This window comes from Oratosquilla oratoria, chromosome 30 (assembly GCF_046742065.1).
Source record: "Oratosquilla oratoria isolate Oo_2021 chromosome 30, ASM4674206v1, whole genome shotgun sequence".
NCBI classification, from domain to species: domain Eukaryota; kingdom Metazoa; phylum Arthropoda; class Malacostraca; order Stomatopoda; family Squillidae; genus Oratosquilla; species Oratosquilla oratoria.
In genome coordinates this window covers 27,668,768-27,694,323 of record NC_134806.1, presented here as the reverse complement: position 1 = coordinate 27,694,323, position 25,556 = coordinate 27,668,768, and the positions used below count along the sequence as shown (strand labels likewise).

The 25,556-nt window shown below is 40.7% G+C and overlaps 1 protein-coding gene across 4 annotated transcripts in view; it reads right to left on the bottom strand.

The window, feature by feature from the left end:
- Med (Smad/Smad4 homolog Medea) overlaps positions 1–25,556 on the bottom strand; it is a 200,086-nt gene that overhangs the window by 161,653 nt on the left and 12,877 nt on the right. For all 4 annotated transcript variants that reach the window (XM_076212693.1, XM_076212692.1, XM_076212695.1 and 1 more), the window contains exons 2-3: positions 23,068–23,196; positions 2,112–2,216 (exon numbers count right to left, since the gene is read on the bottom strand). In XM_076212693.1, coding sequence (XP_076068808.1) covers positions 2,112–2,216; positions 23,068–23,196 — 234 coding nt within the window. The remainder of the gene's footprint in view (positions 1–2,111; positions 2,217–23,067; positions 23,197–25,556) is intronic.

The following is a 25,556-nucleotide window of genomic DNA, read 5'->3' as shown; positions in this document are numbered from 1 at the left end:
GGAAGGCATTGTGGGAGGTGTTGCAGATATATGGGATTGGGAAAGCTGTTAAGGGTAGTTGAAAGCTTTTACCCAAGTAGCAGAGCTTGGGTTAGGGTTGGGAATGGTGAGAGTAAGCTGTTGAGGTGAAGGTCAAGTTGTGCCAGGACTGTTATGGGCAGAGGATTGGAGTTGGTTAGATAGACTGAAGTGAAGCGGCAGGTGAACCAGGTGTTTGCTGAAGACAGTGACAGAGTTTGTGAAGATATGTGATTGAATGTTGAAGGTGAATGTATATAAAAACAAGATTATGGAGGCAGTAAATTTGAGCCAAGTCTTACATGAGAGAGGTTAGAGGAAGTGGACAGTTTAAGTATTTAGGACCACATGTGTCAGAGAATGAAGGAGTAGGGGTTGGAGGTTAACTGTAGATTGAGGGAAGAAAGTTGTCTTGGGCGAATGAAATGTGTCATGAGAAACATGTATCTGGGGATAGATACAAGAGACTGAATGAAAGGGGAATTGTGCCTATAACACGGGCAGAGACTTGGAACTTAGAGGTAGCATAAAGGAGAAAAGAAAGAGGGAGGGAGGGATGGTGAATGGGGGTGGAGTATGTGGGGATGAAATGGGTGAGAGTGGAGTTATGGCTTTGACTTTGGCTACCTCCCTTGTCAGGGGGAAAAAGACCTTGGTGTATGTATGTACGTACTTACGTACGTATATAAGGGAAATGAACAATTTCAAGATTAAGTGTTTGAGAATTATGGTGGGGGTTACAAGGATGGATGGAATTAGAAACGAGGGAGTGAGGAGAGCAGGGTTGGAAAAGGAACTGACTGATAAGGCTGATGTAAGAATGCTGTGATGGTTTAGGCAAACAGAAAGAATAAGTGTGGAGAGACTACCAAATATAATGTGGAAGGGAGAGGTGGATCGAGTGAACTTGAGGGGAAGACCATGAATGAGATGAATGGTTGTGCCTTGAACACAAGGGTAATGTCTGTTGAGCAGAGATGGGAGAAGGCAAGAGAAAGATGTGGGTGGATAATGGTTGTGAATGAACTATAAATTGATACTACACCAAGAGATTTCTCATCTTCTCTATTTTCATATGATGGGGCAAGGAGGGATGGCTGCCACGTAAATAAAGCAGCTGGCCCTGATATGAATGAGCTGTGTCTTGCTGCACTGCCTCTGGCCCACACACAGGAGAGATAACTAGTCACAAAAAGTTATTATGGGAGGAACAAATGGATTTTCTTTGTTGAGTGTGGGATGGGTGTACGGTAGGTGGTTTTGACTCAGCCACCCACCTTAAAATGGGAAAAGACTCTTGGTATATGTATGTACATAAGTATGTGCATGTTAGATATGTGTAGGAACCTGGGTTGGTGTCCACTTCACTGACCTGAAGGTATGGGAGTGTGGGCATTAGAGTACTGACCTCCTTGAATAAAAAATAAATAAACAATAAAAATAAAAGATGAAAGTAGTGAAGATTGGGTGGTAGCAAATGGAAGAATGATATAGAATGAGTTTCTGGGCCTGTTCTTGTGATCAGGTACTGGCTCCTCTAGGCAACTCTGGGTGGAGGTGAGGGTGTTGTGACACTTTGCTTTTCCAATGAACATCAATGCAATGAGGGGGTGGTACATCTCTTGTGGCTTTTGTCCTTCTGTATTCAGTGACACTTCAGGTGAGCCCAATGCATCACCACCATTAGGCGAATATAATTGAGTAATTACAATCCATTTTCCAGGAATCCAATCAGATTCTACAAGTATATCTGTAGCCCCATCTCTTATATTTACCCTATTCCTTATATGTTACAACTCCATGTACTCTGCCACTTTCATTTTTTCCTACTTTCTCTTCTATAATACAGTAAGACTGCCAAATTTGTCATCAATTTCATAAAATTTAAACTGAAGTAGAGTTGTGCCATGAAAATTATTTTCTAGAATATTCACCAGTCAACACCTCTGCTTTATACAAATGGGCAGTCTGAAAACTGCCATTATCTCATAAGCATTCTTCTATGACATTTCAGTAAATGCTTTAAATCAAACTTTAAATACTTCTACACTGCACCCAAGGTAACAACAAACATTTTCAATGCAACAACTTACTTGAAGCCTTCCATCAAGAGTTCTTTGGATTGTAACACATTTACTGGGATGCGCACCATTTGTGGTTATGGCTGTAATCAGGGAATCTAGTTCATCTCTCTTTTCCTGTGAAGAAAAGACCAACTTAATCCTAATTTCAGCCTCACCTGTGATCAAGAAGCAAAATGCAATGTTGAAACTTAAGAACTTTTTTCTACAAAGCAAATACTTGTATAATAAAAGAACACTAATGAATATAAAATTGACACTAAAATTAAGCAATAAAATGTTTAGATAGAAACAAAAAGAAAGAGGATAAAACTTTATCCATCAAAATTCCTGTGATGGAGGATTCAAAGAATTAATACGTATCAATGTAAATCACCGCTGAAAACTGTGGGCCCAATACATACATACACCAAAGGGTTTTTCCCCCTTGCAAGGGAGGTGGCCAAAGTCAAAGGCATAAATCCACTCCCAACCATTTCATCTCCACATACTCCACTCCCATTCACCACTCCTCCCTCCCTCTTTTCTGGGCTCCTCCTGGATGATGGGTTATCCCTGCATCTTGCCCACTGCCCTGGGTCAGAAGCAATGTCACAAGATACAGTGCATCCATGGCAAGGTTGCTTCATTTAATCAGTGACCCCCTCTCCGTCCCTTCATGCAGAAAAAGAGAAGACGGGGAGAAATCCTTTCATGCTGCATTAAAATATAATTTACATATACGGTACTCCCTCACCACCCCATCCCCACACACTCCCATGCAAGGAATTCTATTGGAGAGTAATTGACATGAGACTGAGGAAATGGTACATCAGAATGGGCGAACCAAAGACAGAAAAATAAATGGAGAAAGAAGAAAATTGAAAGTGGCCTATACCATCATTGATGGATTAATTTCAGGACTGAATGAACTTAATGATTACATGCTAGAAGAAAAACCAGACATAATGGGAATTGTGGAGACTAAACTAAGGGGTGAAATACCATCCATCGATGTTGGGCATGGACTATACAATTACTGGATTAAAAACAGAGACAAGAAACAGGGAGGAATCATGTTCTTGGCCAAGAAAAACTTGAATGTGACAAAGATTGCAGAGGGCAAAGGTAATGTAGAACTGATCATGATAAAAGTTGAAGACAAGAACATGAAAAGCAGAAAGCTTGTGGTGACTTATGTGCCCCCAAAAGAAGGAGAACGAGCATACAAAAATGCTAGAAGATACAAGGCAATCATTAAATGAGATACTAATGGGCGGGGGTAATCTAATAATTATGGGGAACTTCAATTGCAAAGAAATTTGTTGGGAGAACATGACAGTGAGAGGAGAAGACTTGTGGGGTAATGTACTACTGGACATGACCATGGAATATACAATGACTCATTGGGTCAGTGAAAACACCAGATACAGAAATAATGAGGAGCCGTCAAAACTAGATTTAATATTTACAACAGAACCTGAAATTGTGGATAAAATCCAATACAAGACACCAATTGGAAAGAGTGACCATATACTCATTGAGACTGAACTAAAGGAAGAAATATACCTGGAGAGAAATGAAAAGCATAAGAAAGGAAGATTGATGTACAACAAAATGGACTTTGCAAAACTAAAGAAATACTTCCAGAATGCAAACTGGGAAAATTTTTACATCGAAGAGACAAAAGTGGAAGAGAAATGGGATATCTTGATGGATAATTACAATGAAGGGGTGAATAGGCACATACCAAGACAGAAGCTAGAGAAAGTGTACATTAAATGCTGGTTCAACCAAAGCTGCAGTAAGGCAAAAGATAGAAGGGACAGAGCTTGGAAAAGATGGAGAAAAGATAAAAAAAATAACTGGAAAATGGCAAGTTTATATAACTATAGAAATGAGTATGTTAAAGTGAGAAGAGGGGAAAAAAGGAACCATGAAAAGGATATTATAGATAAATGCAAAGAGCAACCCAAGCTATTCTATCGATACGTGAATGGTCAACTTAAAAACAAACAGGAAATGGTGAAACTACGCCAAGGGAATACAGAATACACAGAAGAACTAGAAATGGCCAAAGTCATGAATAATCACTTCAAATCTGTCTTCACTAGAGACAAAGCACAATATTGGGAAAAAGGAAATGAAAGGCGATCTCCCCCCCATGAGCGAGATAACAATAACACAAAAAGAAATAATGGAACATCTATCAAACCTTGATGTCAAGAAATCACATGGCCCAGATGGAATTGCAAATTGGATTCTAAAAGAATGCAAAGAAGAACTAATGGACAAAATACATAATAAGTTGCTCACTCAAAGAAGGAAAAATACCAAAAGACTGGAAAAATACTAACATTGTACCAATATATAAAGGAGGAAACAAGCAAGAACCAACTAACTATAGGCCAGTCTCACTAACAAGCACTATAGCCAAAATTTGTGAGAAAATTATCAAGAATAGATGGCTAAAACACCTGGAAGACAACAATATAATAAACCCAAGACAATTTGGTTTCAGACAGAGATCATGTACCACAAACTTAATTGGTTTCTACTCAAGATTAATAGACATAGTGCAAGAAAAGAATGGATGGGCTGATTGTGCCTTCCTGGGCTTACACAAAGCTTTTGACAAAGTACCATACAAAAAAATTATTAAAAAAAAAAAAAAAAAAAAAAAAAAAAAGGAACATATAGGAGGGATACAAGGGAACCTATTTAAATGGATGGAGGACTTCCTGATTGGTAGAAAGATGAGAGTAGTGCTCAGAGAAAAATATTCAGGTTAGAAAGAGGTGATCAGTGGAGTACTGCAAGGATCTGTATTGGCTCCAATAATGTTTGCTATATATGTGAATGACATGGATGGTGATATGAAATGTTACACGAGTTTCTTTGCAGACGATGCCAAACTGTTTAGGAAAGTAAAAACTGAAAAGGATTACGAATCACCGCAGGAAGGCCTTAATAAGGTATGGAACTGGAGTCAGAAATGGGAAGTGGACTTCAATATTAACAAGTGTAGCATAATGGAGTTTGGAAAAAAAAAAAAAAAGAATATCAGGACAATATAAAACTGGAAACAAGAAGGTAAAGAAGGAGAGATCTGAAAAAGATTTGGGTGTAATTATCTCAAACGATTTGTCCTATGATAAACAGATAAACAAAATTGTCGGAGAATCCTACAAATTGCTAAGATCAATAAAAGTGACATTTACATATTTGGATGAAGAAATGATTAAGAAAATATTGGCCACACTGATAAGGCCTAGACTAGAATATGCGGCGACATTGTGGTCACCCAGTACCAAAAAGAATATAAAGAAAATAGAAAGATTCAAGAGAGCAGCAACAAAAATGGCACCTGCACTTGCAAACTTGTCATATGAGGAGAGATAGGCTAAACTGGAGTTACAGACTCTGAAGAAAAGAAGAGAGGGAGGTGACCTACTGACCATCTACAAAATCATGAAGGGCACAGAAATACTCAATAGAGAGGACTTGTTAAACTGGGACAAGAGAAGCACAAGAGGACATGGAAAGAAAAAAAAAAAAAAACATAGCTACAGAAGAGATCTAAAGAAAAACGGTTTTCCACATAGACACTTGGAACAAACTGGACAATGAAATAGTGTGCGCAAAAACCATTCATGAGTTTAAGAGCAAAGTAGACACTGTGAGATACAAAGGTAGGACACCACGAGCGTAGCTCCCCTTCCCGCAAAATACAACTAGGTAAATACACAACCATTCTCCTCTCACCCCCGACCTTCTGTCTTCTCCCTTCCTTCCTCAAGAGACATTTCCCTCTTTCCCAATGCCCCTACTATACTTCTCAGGTATTTCATCTCAAACACATTTAAACTCTTCCTCACTATGTCCCATGTTTCTGCCCCAAACCGTGCTGTCAGCACAATCACTCATTTATATAATCTCCTCTTAGCATCCATTCCCAAATGATTATTTCTCATTACACTTTTTAATCCCCCCCAGGCATTTACTTGATTCTCTCAATCTACATTTAAGCTCCACCTCCACTCCTCTCTTTCCTGCCACATTTGCACCCAAATATTTAAAGGAATCCACTTCCTCTAGTTTCTCTCCCTTAATACTCTTCCAATTTGCTGCCATCCTCTCCCCTTGTACATCTCATCACCTCACTTTTACCCACATTTATCTTCAACTTCCTTCTTTTGCACACCTTCCCAAACTCCATCACTAACTTCCTTAATCCCTCCTCTGATCATGCTACACGCGCAGTGTTGTCAGCAAACAACAATTGGCTTATCTCCCTTTTTTCCATTTTCTTTAACCATCTCCAATCCCTGGCCCATTACCCTTGTGTTTAGCTCTCACACCACCCCATCCATATATAAATTGAACAGCCAAGGTGACACAACACATCCCTGGCAAAGTTCCACCTTTGCCTCAAATCACTCACTCTCTCCATTTCTAATTCTAACACAGGCCCAATGAATAAAAAAATCTTATACATTAAATCTGTTTTAAGGTGCAAAATTTCATAATATTCATTGAGAATTTTTTATGCCAGTGGTCCTACATTGACATTCTTCAGATAAAGTATCATTATCAGGTCTTGAGGCAATAAACATACATCTAAATCTATTACCTACATATTCTCCAATAAGGGACCAGATGAATATCTGCAAGTTGTGGTCAGAGAGAACCATCTCCCAACAGTACATTTTCATAACTGGTCAACACCTTCATTTCAATCTAGAGGTGCAGTCCCAAGAAAATGACACTTAGTCCCTTGATAGAACTGGATATTTCTTTTTTTTTCAACATTTCCTTAACCATTTTACACAAGGAAAACCAACAACAGCTTCCCTCCTACTACTAAAAGCTAATGACAAAGTCTCACACTAAAACAACACAGATAACAGACTTCCTTCCTTGAGAGATCTATTGGAAAGCTTAAGGATCACTGCCAGCAGCTATGGGGCTGTAAGCATGGCAAACACTACTATTCCCGAAGGACTTGGAACTTTTATTGACTTCCAATAGGCATTTTTACCCCCACAGTATGTCACTGGCAATAACCAGCCCTTTTATATTTTTTAAGACATTATTGCACAAAAGATGTGGAGTTACTGAGGTGGTAAAGGAGAGATTTCAGAAAGGTAGTAGAATGGATGGATATTAAAAGTTAAACATGATCAGCATTTATTTTTAATGGAGGTTAGTCTCCAATCACAAAAGAATACTGTACAACTATCATCTGAGGGAATATCATTTAATCCTTGGACTTTTCAATAACTCATTCCACTGCCCCAGGTCTCAATTACAGGTGACTCATGGTTCCCAGGTAACTGGTTACTGTCACCAGGTGGGCCCATAGGTGACTCAGGTAAGAAATATTGTGTTGTCTTGGGATTGTTAGTGTGGGCCATTATGGGATAAGGTGTTGAGTGTCTTCTGTGTGGTGGTTGCATCTTGGGCAGTTTGACTCTGTGTTGATATAGTTTTAATGCTAGATGGTGTTTTGAATAGTGTGCCAGTGTAGTTCTTACATCTGTATAAGGATATTTCTTTGGGTTATTGTTGAAGTAGCGAGTTTCGTTTATGGCAATGGCTACATACATATACCAAGGCTTTTTCCCCCTTCCAAGGGAGGTAGCCAAAAAGGGAAAGGCATAAAAACACTCCCACCCATTTCATCCCTAAATACACTCCACACCCCTCCCACCCTCCCTCTCATCTGAGCACCTCCTGGATGACGGGTCATCCCTGCACCCTGCCCACCGCCCTGGGTCAGAAGCAGTGTCGCAAGACACAGCACATCCACAGCAAGGCCGCTTCATTTAATCGGCGACCCCCCCCTCTCTGTTCCCCCTTGCATATAAGGAGAGGACGGGGAGAAATCCCTTCGGGCTGCGTCAAAATTTACTCACACATACTACCCCACCCCCCATTCCTCCTCATGCAATCACAACATCATCCATATACAACCATTCTCCACTCACCTCTGTCTTCCGTCCTCTCCCTTCCTTCCTCAACAGACATTCCCCTCTTCCCCAAAGCCCCCTGCACCCCATCCATCCACCTCATCCTATGACGTCCCCTCATGTTCACTCCCTCCACATCTGCCTTCCATACCTCTTTTACTAGTCTTTCTTCATTCATTCTTTCCATGTGTCCAAACCATCCTAATATTCTTTCATCAACCCTATCTCCCAAATCCTTTTTCACCCCTGTTCTCCTTCTCACCTCCTCATTTCTCACTCTATCCAGCCTAGTAACCCCCACCATACTTCTCAGACACCTCATCTCAAACACATTCAAACTCCTCTCTTCTTCTCTTATGTTCCACGTTTCTGCCCCATACAGTGCTGTTGGCACAATCACTCCTTCATACAGTCTCCTCTTCGCATCCATTCCCAAATGTCTATTCCTCATTACACTCTTTAAACCACCAAGGCATTTACTCACTTCTCTCAATCTACATTCTACCTCCACCTTCACTCCACCTTTTCCTGCTACACTTGCACCAAAGTATCTAAAACTATCCACTTCCTCCAGTCACTCTCCCTTAATGTTCACTTCCAGTCTACTGCCACTTTCACCCCTTGTACATCTCATCACCTTACTTTTACCCACATTTATCTTTAGCTTTCTTCTATCACATACTCTCCCAAACTCTGCCACCAGCTTCCTCAATCCCTCCTCTGACCCTGCCACAAGCGCAGTGTCGTCCGCAAACAACAGCTGGCTCACCTCCCACTTTTCTCCATTTTCTTTAACCATCTCCAATCCCTGACCCACTACCCTAGCATTCACCCCTCGCACCACCCCATCCATGTATTAGCAATGGATACCATAACTAATTTTTTTCTTTTTTTAATTATCTTTGTTATATTATTAATTATCATTAATTACCATTATTTTAAAATCATCATTACTATAACAATAAACCCTCTATAAATCAGATATCTGGTAAATTGGACTCTATATAGCCACCAGATTATTTTTATCTAAATCAGATGGCAGCGATATATGCGGCAGGTATCTAGTATAGTTTCCTGTCAAACCAGCCACCCATGTTGATGCACATTGCTCCTTGGTCAGATAACATTGTGTCACCCTACCAATCGGACATACGATCATTTGGCTGATCCTCACTTATGTTATTTGCTGCCCTAATAGTACTTCTTCTACAACCTTCTTTGTTTCCTCATCCCACCATTCACTACTCTTCCTTCTATTTCCTCCTGTCCTTCTTGTTCCACACACCATCCTTGCACACTTTGTGACTCCCTCCTTGAACCATCCCCATTCCTCCTCCACACCTAGCTCTACTCTATCCTTCCCTCCCTCCCACTCCTCCTTCAGCTTCTTGTACTCCTTCTCCTTCTCCTTTTCCTTTAAAGAGTTCACTCTAAGCACCTCCCTACCTTTTGTCCCTTTCCTCTTTCTCCAGCTATCCTCCACTCTCAACTTACCTTCCACCAAAAAATTATCTGATATTCCCCCACCCTCTCCCCTTAGCACATGTACATCCTTAACTCTTCCTATTCTAGTCCTATTTACCACTACATAATCCATCAACGCTCTATCTACCACCCATCCATCCACCACCCTCTCCCATGTGTACTTATGCTTGACTTTCTTCCGAAACACTGTATTTGCTATCATCAACTCTCTTTCTAGACACATTTCCACCATCAATTCTCCACTACGATTCTTTCCTAGAACTCCACATTTCCCAACCACTCCATCAATTGGACCATTTCCTACCCTAGCATTAAGGTCTCCCAGTACTATTACATTGACATTTCTCCCTAAATCCTCTATGCACTCATTTAAATCTATTCAAAAGGCCTCCCTTTATACTACACTCTTCTCTGCCAGGCCCATATGCACTTACAAAGACCCACATCTCCTTTCCCAGTTTCACCTTCATCCACATTATCCTTGAGGAAACCTCCTTTCACTCCACTATACGTTTACCTATCTCTTCACTTACTAGAATAGCCACCCCTTCCCTCCCTTGCCCTCTCTTCACTCCTGATAACCTCCCACTTACTCTCCCAAACTTACACTCACCCTTCCCTTTCAACTTAGTTTCACTCAAAGCCAACACATCCATCTTTCTTCTCACAAACATACCTATCTCTTCCCTTTTACTCTCATCTGTACCACATCCATGCACATTAAAATACTCAAACCTTAGAGTGCTGGTCGGAAAACTCCCAGACCCTCTTATGCCTTTACTTTCACAGATTGGTTACAAAATAGGACGAGGGAGTCATATGAGAGGTACAAAGAAAAGAAAAGAGAAGTAAAGCAAAAGGTAAAGGAGGCAAAGAGGAGAGCAGATGTGAAGTGGGGTAAGAGTATGACAGAAAATTTTGAAAGTAATAAAAAGATGTTTTGGAAAGAAATTAAGAGAGGAAGAGGAGGCGAATCAAGTAGAGAAGAAAAGGTAAAAGGTGCAGATGGAGAGATAATAATGGAAGAGAAGGCAGTAAGGGGAAGATGGGCAGAATATTTTAGGGAGTTGCTAAATGTGAAGGAGGATAGGGAGAGATAGTTGCAGTGGGAAATGCTAAGAAAATGAGAGTGATGAGTGAGGAAAATGGAGGAGAAATAAGGAAGGATGAAGTGAAGGCAGTTGTTAAGATGCTGAAAGCAGGTAAGGCACCTGGTCTGGATGGATGCCATGCACAATGTCTAAAAAAAGAAGGTACAGTGATGGTGGACTGGCTGGTGAGGTTATTTAATGTTTGCTGGAGAGAGGGTAGAGTGCCGGAGGACTGGAGGAGTACCTGTATAGTTCCACTTTACAAGGGAAAAGGGGACAAGTGTGAATGTAGTAGTTTCAGAGGGATTAGCTTGTTAAGTGTAGTTGGGAAGGCTTATGGGAGGATCTTGATTGAGAGGATTGGGAGAGGAACAGAGGGAGTAATTGGTGAGGAACAGTGTGGATTTAGAACGGGTAGAGGTTGTGTAGATCAGATCTTTGTGGTAAGACAAATATGTGAGAAAGCTATAGGAAAGGGGAAGGATGTTTTTTTGGGCTTTTATGGTTCTGGAAAAGGCTTACGATAGGGTAGACAGAAAGGCACTGTGGGAGGTTATGCAGATATATGGGATAGGAAGAAAGCTTCTAGGAGCTGTCAAGAGTTTTTATGATAGTAGAGCTTGTGTCAGGATTAGAAATGGAGAGAGTGAGTGGTTCGAGGTAAAGGTGGGACTTCGTCAAGGATACGTTATGTTGCCCTGGCTGTTCAACTTATACATGGATGGGGTAGTACGAGAGATAAATGTAAGGGTAGTGGGTCAGGGATTGGAGATGGTTAAAGAAAATGGAGAAAAGTGGGAGGTGAGCCAGCTGTTGTTTGCTGATGACACTGCTCTTGTGGCAGGATCGGAAGAGGGACTGAGGAAGTTGGTGACAGAGTTTGGGAGAGTATGTGATAGAAGAAAGCTAAAGATAAATGTGGGTAAAAGTAAGGTGATGCGATGTACAAGGGGTGAAAATGGCAGTAGACTGGAAGTGAGCATTAAGGGAGAGCGACTGGAGGAAGTGGATAGTTTTAGATACTTGGGTGCAAATGTGGTAGGAAAAGGTGGAGTGAAGGTGGAGGTAGAATGTAGATTGAGAGAAGTGAGTAAATGCCTTGGTGGATTGAAGAGTGTAATGAGGAATAGACATTTGGGAATGGATGCTAAGAGGAGACTGTATGAAGGAGTGATTGTGCCAACAGCACTGTATGGGGCAGAAACATGGAACATAAGAGAAGAAGAGAGAAGGAGTTTGAATGTGTTTGAGATGAGGTGTCTGAGAAGTATGATGGGGGTTACTAGGCTGGATAGAGTGAGAAATGAGGAGGTGAGGAGAAGAACAAGGGTGGAAAGGGAGTTAGGAGATAGGGTTGATGAAAGAATATTAGGATGGTTTGGACACATGGAAAGAATGATTGAAGAAAGACTAGTAAAAGAGGTATGGAAGGCAGATGTGGAGGGAGTGAACATGAGGGGACGTCCTAGGATGAAGTGGATGGATGGGGTGAAGGGGGCTTTGGGGAAGAGGGGAATGTCTGTTGACGAAGGACGGGAGAGGACAGAAGAAGGGTGAATGGAGAATGGTTGTATATGGATGATGTTGTGATGCATGAGGTGGAATGGGTGGGGGGATGGGGGGTGAGGTAGTATGTGTGAGCAAAATTTGATGCAGCCTGAAGGGATTTCTCCCCGTCTTCTCCTTTTATGCATGGGGGGACAGAGAGGGGGGGGGGGTCGCCGATTTAATGAAGTGGCCTTGCTGTGGATGTGCTGTGTCTTGCGACACTGCTTCTGACCCAGGGCAGTGGACAAGGTGCAGGGATGACCCGTCATCCAGGAGGTGCTAAGATAAGAGGGAGGGTGGAGGGGTGTGGAGTGTATTCAGGGATGGAATGGGTGGGAATGATTTTATGCCTTTTCCTTTTTGGCTACCTCCCTTGTAAGGGGGAAAAAGCCTTGGTATATGTATTAGTACTTTGTGATGGCTTCCAAGGCTGCTGTGCTTTCTACATCATCCAGAAAAGGAAAGAGGAAAAGTCTCAGCATGAGTTAGAAACTGAAGGTGATCAAACTGTATGAAAAAGGCATCAAGAGGAAGGACCTCATGACCCAATTCAAATAAGAGGCACCAGATGCACAGTGGGGTCCATCTCTGGTAGCAGGGCTAGAAGCAAACCTGCCTCAGACTCATCAATAATGATGGACAGCCCTTGGCTGAACACTATGAGGGGCTGCACATCATGAGGATGAAGATTCTCAAGCTGAAGGATGCAAATCAGGTTCAACAAAAAATCTCATTTTTCAAACCAATGCCCTCCCCCCCAATCATTGAAAGGTAATACACAAAGTCTGAGGAGTCAGTTGCATCCACCTCTTCAGCCCATCTCCATCATGTCTGATGCACCTTCAAGCAAAAACAGCTCCAGGACCACCACATCTAGCATCTCTCAAGCAGAGAGTACAAAGAATTTGGCAACAATCCCCATCCCTGTACCCGAGGTTCCAGAAGTTATTTTTGATGACAGAGCATAGAAATAATATACATAAATACAGCTATTTGTAGTTTAAAATTACAATTATTACCCCCATCTGGGGGTATTGGCTGGATGTTGTTATGACAAAGTGGCATGCAGTTGATACTTTAGGGTCTATATGGGGCGTCCCTACGTACCAGAGCCGCACCTAATTTTGTCTGTGATAGAGGAGGACTCTGCTCACAGAGAAATGATGAAACTTTTAAAATACTGCTACTGTCCCTCCGTTATGTTGTCCCCTAACCCCTTGTTGCTGTCCTGTACCATTTCTCTGAATTTCATTTCCTTGTTTTGCCTACCCTGTGGTGGGGGGAAAAGAATGCTGCCACCAAGTATTTCCACTTGGATTGTAAGAGGCGAGAAAAACGGAACGGGGATTGGGACTAGACATCCTTTTCCCTGTGGCCCCACTGGGGACATTCCTAAAAAAAGTAAAGGCATAAGAGGGTCTGGGAGTTTTCGGACCAGTACCCTAAGGTTTGGGTCTTTTAATGTGCATGGATGTGGTACAGATGAGAGTAAAAGGGAAGAGATAGGCAGTATGTTTGTGAGAAGAAAGATGGATGTGTTGGCTTTGAGTGAAACTAAGTTGAGAGGGAAGGCCGAGTGTGAGTTTGAGAGTGTAGCTGGGAGGTTTTCAGGAGTGAAGAGAGGGCGAGGGAGGGAAGGGGTGACTATACTAATAAGTGAAGAGAAAGGTAAGCGTGTAGTGGAGTGGAAGGAGGTTTCTTCAAGGTTAATGTGGATGAAGGTGAAACTGGGAAAGGAGATGTGGGTTTTTGTAAGTGCATATGGTCCTGGTAGTGAGAAGTGTGTGGACGGGAGGCTTTTTGGATAGATTTAAATGAGTGCATAGAGGGATTAGGGAGGAACGTCAATGTAGTAGTATTGGGAGACCTTAATGCTAGGGTACGAAATGATCCAATTGATAGAGTAGTTGGGAAATATGGAGTTCCAGGAAAGAATTGTAGTGAAGAGTTGATGGTGGAGATGTGTCTAGAAAGAGAGTTAATGACAGCAAATACAGTGTTTCGGAAGAAAGTCAAGCATAAGTACACATGGGAGAGGGTGGTGGATGGAAAGGTGATAGAGTGTTAATGGACTATGTAGTGGTAGATAGGAGTATAATAGGAAGAGTGAAGGATGTTCATGTTCTAAGGGGAGAGAGTGGAGGAATATCAGATCATTTTTTGGTGGAAGGTAAGTTGAGAGTGGAGGATAGCTGGAGAAAGAGGAAAGGGACAAAAGGTAGGGAGGTTTTTAGAGTGAACTCTTTAAATGAGAAGGAAAAGGAGAAAGAGTACAAGAAGAAGCTGAGAGAAGAGTGTGAGGGAGTGAGGGATAGAGTAGAGCTAGGAGTGGAGGAGGAATGGGGATGGTTCAAGGAGGGAGTCACAAAGTGTGCAAGGATGGTGTGTGGAACAAGAAGGATGGGAGGAAATAGAAGGAAGGGTAGTGAGTGTTGGGATGAGGAAGCAAAGAAGGTTGTAGAAGAGAAGTGAGCTTTCACATATTGGTTACAAATTAGAACGAGGGAGTCATATGAGAGGTACAAAGAAAAGAGAAGTACAGCACAAGGTAAAGGAGGCAAAGAGGACAGCAGATGTGAAATGGGGTAAGAGTATGACAAAATTTTGAAAGTAATAAAAAGATGTTTTGGAAAGAAATTAGGAAAGAGGTGAATCAAGTAGAAAAGAAAAAGTAAAAGGTGTAGATGGAGAAATGATAATGGAAGAGAAGGAAGTACGAGGAAGATGGGCAGAGTATTTTAGAGAGTTGCTAAATGTGAAGGAGAATAAGGAAAGATAGTTGCAGTAGGAAGTGATAAGAAAATGACCATGATGAGTGAGGACAATGTAGAAGGAATAAGGAAGGATGAAATGAAGGCAGATGTTAAGATGATGAAAGCAGGTAAGGCACCTGGTCTGGATGGATGCCATGCAGAATATAAAAAAAAAAAAAGGTACAGTGATGGTGGACTGGTCGGTGAGGTTATTTAATGTTTGTTTATGAGAGGGTAGAGTGCCGGAGGATTGGAGGAGTGCCTGTATAGTTCCACTCTACAAGGGAAAAGGGGACAAGTGTGAGTGTAGTAGTTTCAGAGGGATTAGCTTGTTAAGTGTAGTTGAGAAGGCTTATGGGAGGATCTTGATTGAGAGGATTAGGAGAGGAACAGAGGGAGTAATTGGTGAGGAACAGTGTGGATTTAGGACAGGTAGCAGTTGCGTAGATCAGATGTTTGTGGTAAGACAAATATGTGAGAAAGCTATAGGAAAAGGTAAGGATGCTTTTTGGGCTTTTATGGACTCTGGAAAAGGTTTATGATAGGGTAGACATGAAGGCACTGTGGGAGGTTATGCAGATATACAGGATAGGAGGAAAGCTTTTACGAGCTGTCAAGAGTTTTTACGATAGTAGAGCATGTGTCAGGATTAGAAATGGAGAGAGCGAGTGGTTCAAGGTAAAGGTGGGACTTTGTCAGGGATGTGTTATGTCACCCTGGCTGTTCAACCTATACATGGATGGGGTGGTGCGAGAGGTAAATGCAAGGGTGGTAGGTCAGGGATTGGAGATGGTTAAAGAAAATGGAGAAAAGTGAGAGGTGAGCCAGCTATTGTTTCAAGATGACACTGAGTTTGTAGCAGGATCAGAGGAGGGATAGAGGAAGTTGGTGACAGAGTTTGGGAGAGTGTGTGAAAGAAGAAAGTCGAAGATAAATGTGGTTAAAAGTAATGTGATGAAATGTACAAGGAGTGAAAGTGGTAGCAGAGAGTAACTGTAGGAAGTGGATAGTTTTAGATACTCGGGTGCAAATGTGGCAGGAAAGGGAGGAATGGAGGTGGAATGTAAATTGAGAAAAGCGAGTAAATGCCTTGGTGGATTAAAAAGTGTAATGAGGAATAGACATTTGGGAATGGATGCTAAGAGGAGATTGTATGAAGGAGTGATTATGCCAACACCACTGTATGGGCAGAAACATGGAACATAAGAGGAGTTTGAATGTGTTTGAGATGAGGTGTCTGAGAAGTATGATGGTGGTTACTAGGATGGATAGTGAGGAATGAGGAGGTGAGGAGGAGAACGGGGATGGTAAGGGAGTTAGGGGACAGGGTGGATGAATGAGCATTGGGATGGTTTGGACACATGAAAAGAATGAGTGAAGAAAGGCAAGAAAAAGAGGTATGGAGGGTAGATGTGGAGGGAGTGAACATGAGGGGGCAACCTTGGATGAGATAGATGGATGGGGTGAAAGGGGCTTTTGGGAAGAGGGGAATGTCTGTTGAGGAAGGACGGGGGAGGACAGAAGATACGAGCAAATGGAAAATGGTTGTATATGGATGATGTTGTGATGCATGAGGTGGAATGGGTGGGGGATGGGAGGTGAGATAGTATGTGTGAGCAAAATTTGACACACCCCAAAGGGATTTCTCCCCGTCTTCTCCTTTTCTGCATGAGGGTGCGTGATGGGGAGGGGTCGCCGATTTAATGAAGCAGCCTTGCTGTGGATGTGCTGCATCTTGCAACTCTGCTTCTGACCCAGGGCAGTGGACAAGATGCAGGGATGACCTGTCATCCAGGAGGTGCCAAGATAAGAGGGAGGGTAGAGGGGAGTGTATTAGGGATGGAATGGGTGGGAATGGTTTTTATGAACGGGGATGGTAAGGGAGTTAGGGGACAGGGTGGATGAATGAGCATTGGGATGGTTTGGACACATGAAAAGAATGAGTGAAGAAAGGCAAGAAAAAGAGGTATGGAGGGCAGATATGGAGGGAGTGAACATGAGGGGGCAACCTTGGATGAGATAGATGGATGGGGTGAAAGGGGCTTTTGGGAAGAGGGGAATGTCTGTTGAGGAAGGACGGGGGAGGACAGAAGATACGAGCAAATGGAAAATGGTTGTATATGGATGATGTTGTGATGCATGAGGTGGAATGGGTGGGGGATGGGAGGTGAGATAGTATGTGTGAGCAAAATTTGACACAGCCCAAAGGGATTTCTCCCCGTCTTCTCCTTTTCTGCATGAGGGGGCGTGATGGGGAGGGGTCGCCGATTTAATGAAGCGGCCTTGCTGTGGATGTGCTGCATCTTGCAACTCTGCTTCTGACCCAGGGCAGTGGACAAGATGCAGGGATGACCTGTCATCCAGGAGGTGCCAAGATAAGAGGGAGGGTAGAGGGGAGTGTATTAGGGATGGAATGGGTGGGAATGGTTTTTATGACTGTTTTTTGGCTACCTCCCTTGTAAGGGGGTAAAAAGCCTTTGGTAATATATATGCTTGTAAGGGAGTCTGCTCTATATTCAGTTGGGTTTCCTTTTTCCATTTATATATTGGTACAATATTTGCATTTTTCCAGTCTTGTGGTACCTTTCCTTCTTTGAGTGAGTAATCAATTATCTTGTATATTTTGTCTATTAGTTCATCTATACATTCTTTTAATGTCCAATTTGCAATTCCATATGGACTGTGTGATTTTCTGTCATCAAGGTTTATTATTTGGTCTCTTATTTCCTTCTGTTATTTCTTTCATTGGGGGGATCTTTCACTTCATCTTTCCCTATTTCTCCTCCATTTTCCTCACTCATCACTCATTTTCTTAGTGCTTCCCTCTGCAACTACCTTTCCCTCCCTATCCTCCTTCATATTTATTAACTCCCTAAAATACTCTGCCCACTTTCCTTTCACTGTCTTCTCTTCCATTATCATCTCTCCATCTGCACCTTTTACCTTTTCTTCTCTACTCGATTCACCTCCTCTTCCTCTTTTAATTTCTTTCCAAAACATCTTTTTATTACTTTTAATATTTTCTGTTATAAGCTTAACCAATTTCACATCTGCTCTCCTCTTTGCTTCCTTTATCTTATGCTTAACTTCCCTTCTCTTTACTTTGTACCTCTCATACGATTCCGTCATCCTAATTTGTAGCCAATCTATGAAAGTCTGCTTCTTCTCTTCTACACCCTTCTTTGCTTCCTCATCCCACCACTCACTACCCTTCTATTTCCTCCCGCCCTCCTTGTTCCGCACACCATCTTTGCACACCTTATGACTCCCTCCTTGAACCATCCCCACTCCTAGTTCTACTCTATCTTTCACTCCCTCCCACTCCTCTCTCAGCTTATTCTTATACCGGTACTCATTCCGGTAGGCAGTTCACTCGAAGTACCTCCCTATCCCTACCTTCTGCCCTTTTCCTCTTTCTCCACCTATTCTCCACTCTCAACTTACCTTCCACCAGAAAATTATCTGATATTCCCCCACATTCTCCCCTTAGAACATGTACATCCTTAACTCTTCCTATTATACTCCTGGTCACCACTATATAGTCCATTAATGCTTCCATCCACCACCCTCTCCCATGTGTGCTTATGATTGACTTTCTTCCTGAACACTGTATTTCCTATCATCAACTCTCTTTCAAGACACATCTCCACCATCAATTCTCCACTACAACTTTTACCTGGAACTCCATACTTCCCAATCACTCTGGCTATTGGTTCATTTCCTACCCTAGCATTAAGGTCTCCCTATACAACTACATTGACATTTCTCCCCAATCCCTCTATGCACTCATTTAAATCTATCCAAAATACCTCCCTTTCCTCTATGCTCTTCTCACTACCAGGCCCATATCCACTTACAAAAACCCACATCTCCTTTCCCAGCTTCACCTTCATCCACATCAACCTTAATGAAACCTTCCACTCCACTACACGGTTACCTATCTCTTCACTTACTAGTACAGCCACCCCTTCTCTCCCTCATCCCCTCTTCACTCCTGAGAACCTCCCAGCTACACTCCCAAACTCACACTCACCCCTCCCTTTCATTTTAGTTTCACTCAAAGCCAGTACATCCATCTTTCTTCTCACAAACATACTGCCTGTCTCTTCCCTGTTACTTTCATCTGTACCACATCCACACACATTAAAAGACCCAAACCTTAGGGTACTGGTTGGAAAACTCCCAAAACCTCTAATGCCTTTACTTTTTTTACAAATGTCCCCTTTGGGGCTACAGGTAGCAGGACTCCTAATCCCATCCCGTCCCATGTTTTGTCGCCTCTTACGACTCAAGTGGGAAGACTTGGTGGTAGCATTCTTTTCCCCAACCACAGCATAAACTAAAATATTGGCAACCTCTCGCAACCCCATTGCATAAAAAAATATTCTGTATATTGAAATAGCATCAACATTTCTATAGCTATTTTGTTTTTTGCTACAGAATTGTGTTCATGGAGATATTTGGCAACTCCTCCCACCAGCATACCCCACAAAGACAGTGGACAGGGCACCAGTACTCTTTAAAATATCAAAGTAAGGTGACATCGCTCCTGGCGCTCTCACCATATGCAACAATTTTGATTCCTTGCCCTGTATTGGTGCTGTGATCATGGAAAAATTAACAAGAAACAAGAGAGGAAACTGGCATAATATAAAGAGGGCCCGTGAGTGTCTGAAATAGAAACAAGAAGAAGGAAAAAGAAAGAGAAAAGGACAGCTGCACCCAGCACTCTGCAAGCATTTACTAGACATGCCCACCTTACACCTCCACCCATGCCACACCACTCACCCTCACCTCACACCTCATCAGCAAAGAAGACGAAATTGGAGATTTGCTATACATCCTAACCATCAAACAAATGGTCGCAAAAATTTAAATCCCCCATCCTGTAAAGTTCTTTTTGTTGCAATATCTTCGGTTGTTCTTTATGGATTTTTGTAACTTTCATTTCATTTGAAAGAAAACATTGTGCTCTCTATTTTCTACAGAAAAAATAAAATAAATTTGAATTAAAAAAATTACTTATGAAACCCGAATTTTGCAAAAAAAAAAAAATTTATTCAGAGAAACAAATTAATAAAAAATCAGAGGTATTATTTTGAAAAATGTATTCCATAAGATTTGTTCCCCAGACTCTAAGCTTTCATTTCATACCAAGCTGAATGATGTGGAAGGATTTTCCATTAAGTAATTAGAGCTTCACTAAAGCTCACTATATCTTCACTAAATATTCACTATGCCTTTTATATACATGGGAGGAACACAATACTCTGAGGAATTATACACTAATGTAAGGGGTATTTATACCTATATTCATTAAACACATATTTGAAAAAAAAAAAAAAAAATCACATACTCTATAAAGTGATCCAACACTCCCTTATTAGATATAATGCAAGAAAGGGATGGATGGGTAGATTGTGCTTTCCTGGATTTACAAAAGGAGTTTGATAAAGTACCACACAAAAAGCTATTAAAAAAATCAAAACAAAAGGTGTACAAGGAAAATTATTGAAATGGATGGAAGATTTCTTGTACGGGAGAAAAATGAGGGTGGTACTTAGAGATAAAAACTCAAACTGGGAAGAAATGATAAGTGGAGTCCCACAAGGTTCTGTATTAGCTCCAATAATGTTTGCTATATATATAAATGACATGGGTGAAGGGGTAGAATGTTATATGGACTTCTTTGCTGATGATGCAAAACTACTAAAGAAAGTAAGTACAGAAAAAGACTGAATCACTACAGGGAGACCTAGACAATGTCTGGGAATGGAGTCAAAAGTTGGATGTGAACTTCAACATAAAAAAATGTAGTATAATTGAGATTGGAAAAAGTAAAAAAAAAAGAATATCAGGACAATATAAAATTGGTACAAAAGTAAAGAAAGCTCTGAAAATTACCTAGGAGTAATTATCACCAAAGTCATGTCACCAGACAAGCATATAAACAAAATAGTCAGAGAAACCTAAATTTACTAAGATCAATAAAGGTGGCTTTTAATTACTTGGATGAAGTAATAGTAAAATAATATTAGTCACACTGATAAGACCAAGATTGGAGTATGCTGCAACACTATGAACACCCAGTACAAAAAGAATATAAAGAAATTAGAAAGAATCAAAGAGCAATGACAAAGATGGCACAAACACTTTCAAAATTGATATCCAAAGATTGTCTAAACTGGAACCACCAACCCTGGAACAAAGAAGAGAATGAGGGAATCTATTGGCCATTTACATCATGAAAGGCATGGAAGTCCTGGACAGAGAAGACTTAATAAAGTGGGATAAAAGAAAAACAAGGACATGAAAAGAAACTCAAAAAGGATAGTTATAGAAAAAATCTGGAAAAAAAAAAAAAAGTGGTGGATGTCTGGAACAAATTAGACAAAACAATAGTGTGTGCAAACACCATACAAGAATTTAATAACAACTAGATGCTGCGAGATACAAAGACTGGTCACTACAAGCATAGCTCCCCATTCCATATAATACAACTAGGTAAATACATATGCAAAGTCAGAAAGAATATAAAGTATTCGAGATGATTTGTTTGGGAAATAAGGTGCGGGTTATGTGGATAGTGTGAGATGAGAATGTGAGGAGGGGAGTGGGAGAGAAAAGGGAGGGCAGGTAGGGCTTATATAAAAATACTGGGATACAGTAGTTTGGGAACGTGTAAATGAACAAGTGAGGAAAGACTAGCAAATAGTGTTGAAGGCAGAGGTGGATGAAGTGAACTTCAAGGGAAGACTGAGAATGAAATGGACAGGGTAAAGGGGGTCTTAAGTAAAAGGGGAATGTTTGTTGAGCAGGGGAGGGAGAAGGGAAGAGATGCAAAAAGATGGAGAAAGTTTATGAATGTACTATAAATTAAAGAGGCCCAAAGAGATTTCTCCTTATCTTTTTTTTCACATAAGGGGAAGAAGAGAGGGTTGCCATGTAAATGATGAGGTGGGGCTCTACTGTTGATGTGTTGCATCTTGTTACAATGCTTATGATCCAGGGCAGTGAATGGGAGACAAGAATGACCCTTCACCCACGAGGAGCTAAGACAGAAGGAAAACAAATGAGTGATGGATGGGGATGTATGGCAGAGGAATGGGAGCATGCCTAGGTTCGCTGCCTCCTTCATAAAGGAGGGGGAGCAGCACCAGTTTACTAAAACACATACAACTCACCACCTGTACCACACAAAAGCACATTTGCACCTAGATCACAAAACAAGTCTTCAAGATAGATAACATCAACACTAAATCAAACTAGTCATGGTGCAACCACCACAAAGAAAACACTGAACACTTCATATTACACTGCCTCACACTAACAACTTCTAGACACTACAATATTTCTTCCCCAATTGATCAAAGGGCTAGCTTGGCAGCCATTTCTAGTTACCTGAGAGTCATGGGTCTCTTGTAAGAGACTTGGGCAACAGATAGGATAAATAATTATTTCAGACTTATTAAATTACTGGTGTGGCAGGTGTAGGGCTTGGAAGAAGAGGAAGTGGGTAGCAATACTAAGAATAAAGCAAATCCTTATTCATGGAGTTACACATTGGAGAAGTGAAACTAGAAAAGAATCACTGAATAAAAAAGTTAATAAATAACCTATAATATAAACTACTGAATAAAATTTTATTCTATGCACATACAAATCAATCACTCAATTGCTGCCTTGATTTACACAAAGTGGAAAACCCACAACACCATAAAGGTCAGCAACAGTCCTCAGAACTTACCACAGATCTCTCTGGTAAGAAACTTGGGAATATTGTCTGTATTGTATCAGTGTGGGACTCTTTCTACATTACTGGCTGAAAATGGTAAGAAGAGGAGAGCAGTCACTGATTGTCAGCTACTTACATACTAGAAAGTGTAAGAAATATAGTTAAAGTTAACAGAGATATCCTGAGCCCAATCTGGAGAACGAGTGTCAGCCTCTCAGGGTTGTAGCTTCTGATAGAGGTAAAGGGGTTGACAGGCTTTGAAAATGGGGAGCTTTCCTGTCCATCTTTCAGGACCACCACATGCATGTACCAATCACTGGTCTTTGCACATATAAACAGAATCTATAATTAATATAATTTAAAACACCCAACAAAACCAAAAACTTTCACAAATTTTTCTCATACCTTGAGTTTCTTTACAAGACTCTCTATAGCCCTTTTTGCAAAGCCTTCTGATTCTCCTCCCTGACGATGGCACATGAGTGAATGCACAATGCTCAAGCAGGCATCAGCTGATGTTGGTGCTGTCGTCATCTGTTAACAAAAATCTTCTGTTCAGGAAATAATATACCTTAATATTAACAATAACAGCAAATCAGTAAATGGAACAAATAAAGTTTAGGAAACATGCACCTTAAAAGCTCCCATGATATCCAGTCCATTCAGAATCAATCTAACCAAATGCAACAAAGCATTAACTTTAGGAGTTCAAAGTATTTTCAAATCAGAAATAAGTAACGTATGTTTTGGTGCACTTATGTTTGTCTTCTATCAATCTGTTGCCCCAGGTCTCCCTTGTAAGAGATTCACAGCTCCCAGGTAACCAGCAAAACCCATCAATCCACTGCCCCAGATCTCCTTTGTAGGCGATCCATGGTTCCCAGGTAAACAGCAACAGCCACTGTATTGGCCCATAAGTCACTATATATATATATATATATATATATATATATATATATATATATATATATATATATATATATATATATATTATACTGTGTTGCTGTCTGGGTGCAGTGTAATATAAGGTTGTGTCCTCAATGTACTGGTTGCATTTCTAACATCTTTGATTGATGACAGCCATGAACAGTAAGCATGCATGATAATATCACCCCTGATGAAGAAGTGCTCCATTAGAATGCCTTCTACTGGCACAGAAGATCTTGGCAAGTATAAATAGGAATGAATAGAGAGGCAAACCTAAGGGTTATAGGATCATTATGGCTTGGCCCTCCAGGCTTCCCCTGTCTCTAAGTACTGTTTAAATTGGGCCTGTATGTTCTCCTCCCTGCTCTCTGAATACTTCTATCTGGTACATGGCCAGCAGGTGAGGCATCTTTCATGATGGCTAACAGTTCCTTCACTAGATGTGCATGTGCTCCATGTCACCTCTTCTTTCTTTGAATTGACATTTTTCAAGCAAGTAGGCTAATGTGTTGTGGGTGTTTCCACTATCCAGCATTAAGTGTATGGGGATTGCACTGTTAGTAATGTTTCATGCATACCAATTACATAATGGTCATTAAAGGAAAACTGATGTAAAAACAAAATTATTATGTGGATAGTGTAGTTGAAGAGTGCTGTATGTTTTGTATGTGGGTGTATTCAACCAGCTGTGATTGCCTAATTGTTGTACAGTCACCCCTCCCCAAACGTCAGTATTTAATTCCTGGAGAACAGAGCTAACTGTAAAACTGTGGTTGAGGAAGCTACATTACTTGTATGGCCTAACAAGCAAAAATATTTACTAATTCACAACTACACACAATATTATCACAAACAAATAGAGTGCACATGTTCACTCACGAATTACCAAAACCCATTGGCAACAACACAATCCTGAAATGCTGGTATATATCACTATAACTTGTAGAAAAAGCACCAAGTAAAACATTGGCATTGCATAGCAGGGGCGTCTCGTTTATCTCTGGCTGGCGAAAATATAAATGTGTGTGGGCTGCATAGTAACACCATTGCCACATCTCAGAGTGGTCCATTGCAGTGGTGCCACGGATATGCACATAACCTGCAGATGCACAAAACCTTACCTTGCCACCAGACTGTCTCAGTATATGGACTGATAATACACAGAACTGCAGTTCATGAAGCTGCATTATGGGAGGGGTGGCTATTTACAAAAAATAGCAAAGTCTGTGGGGATCCTATCTCCTGCTCTTCAATGTATTTTACCTAACTTCAAATTCATGTATTGTTCCAACTTGATCAATACATATGTTTATATATATATATATATATATATATGCATATATATATTTATATATATGTATATATATATGTGTGTGTGTATATATATATATATATATATACATATATATATATATATACATACTCGTATGTGTGTGTGTGTGTGTATATATATATACAATATATATATATAGGTATATATATATACATATATATATGTGTGTGTATATATATATATATATATATATGTATATATATATATATATATATATATATATATATATATATATATATATATATATATAAACACAGAATGCAAACTGGGAAAAATGTTTACATGGAAGAGACAAAAGTGGAAGAGAAATGGGATATCTTGATGGATAATTACAATGAAGGGGTGAATAGGTACATACCAAGACAGAAGCTAGAGAGAGTGTACATTAAATGCTGGTTCAACAAAAGATGCAGTGAGGCAAAAGACAGAAGGGACAGAGCTCGGAAAAGGTGGAGAAAAGATAAAAAATCTGGAAAATGGCAAGTTTATATAAACTATAAAAATGAATATGTTAAAGTGAGAAGAGGAAAAAAAAAACATGAAAAGGATATTATAGATAAATGCAAAGAGCAACCCAAGCTATTCTATCGATACATGAATGGTAAACTTGAAAACAAACAAGAAATGGTGAAAC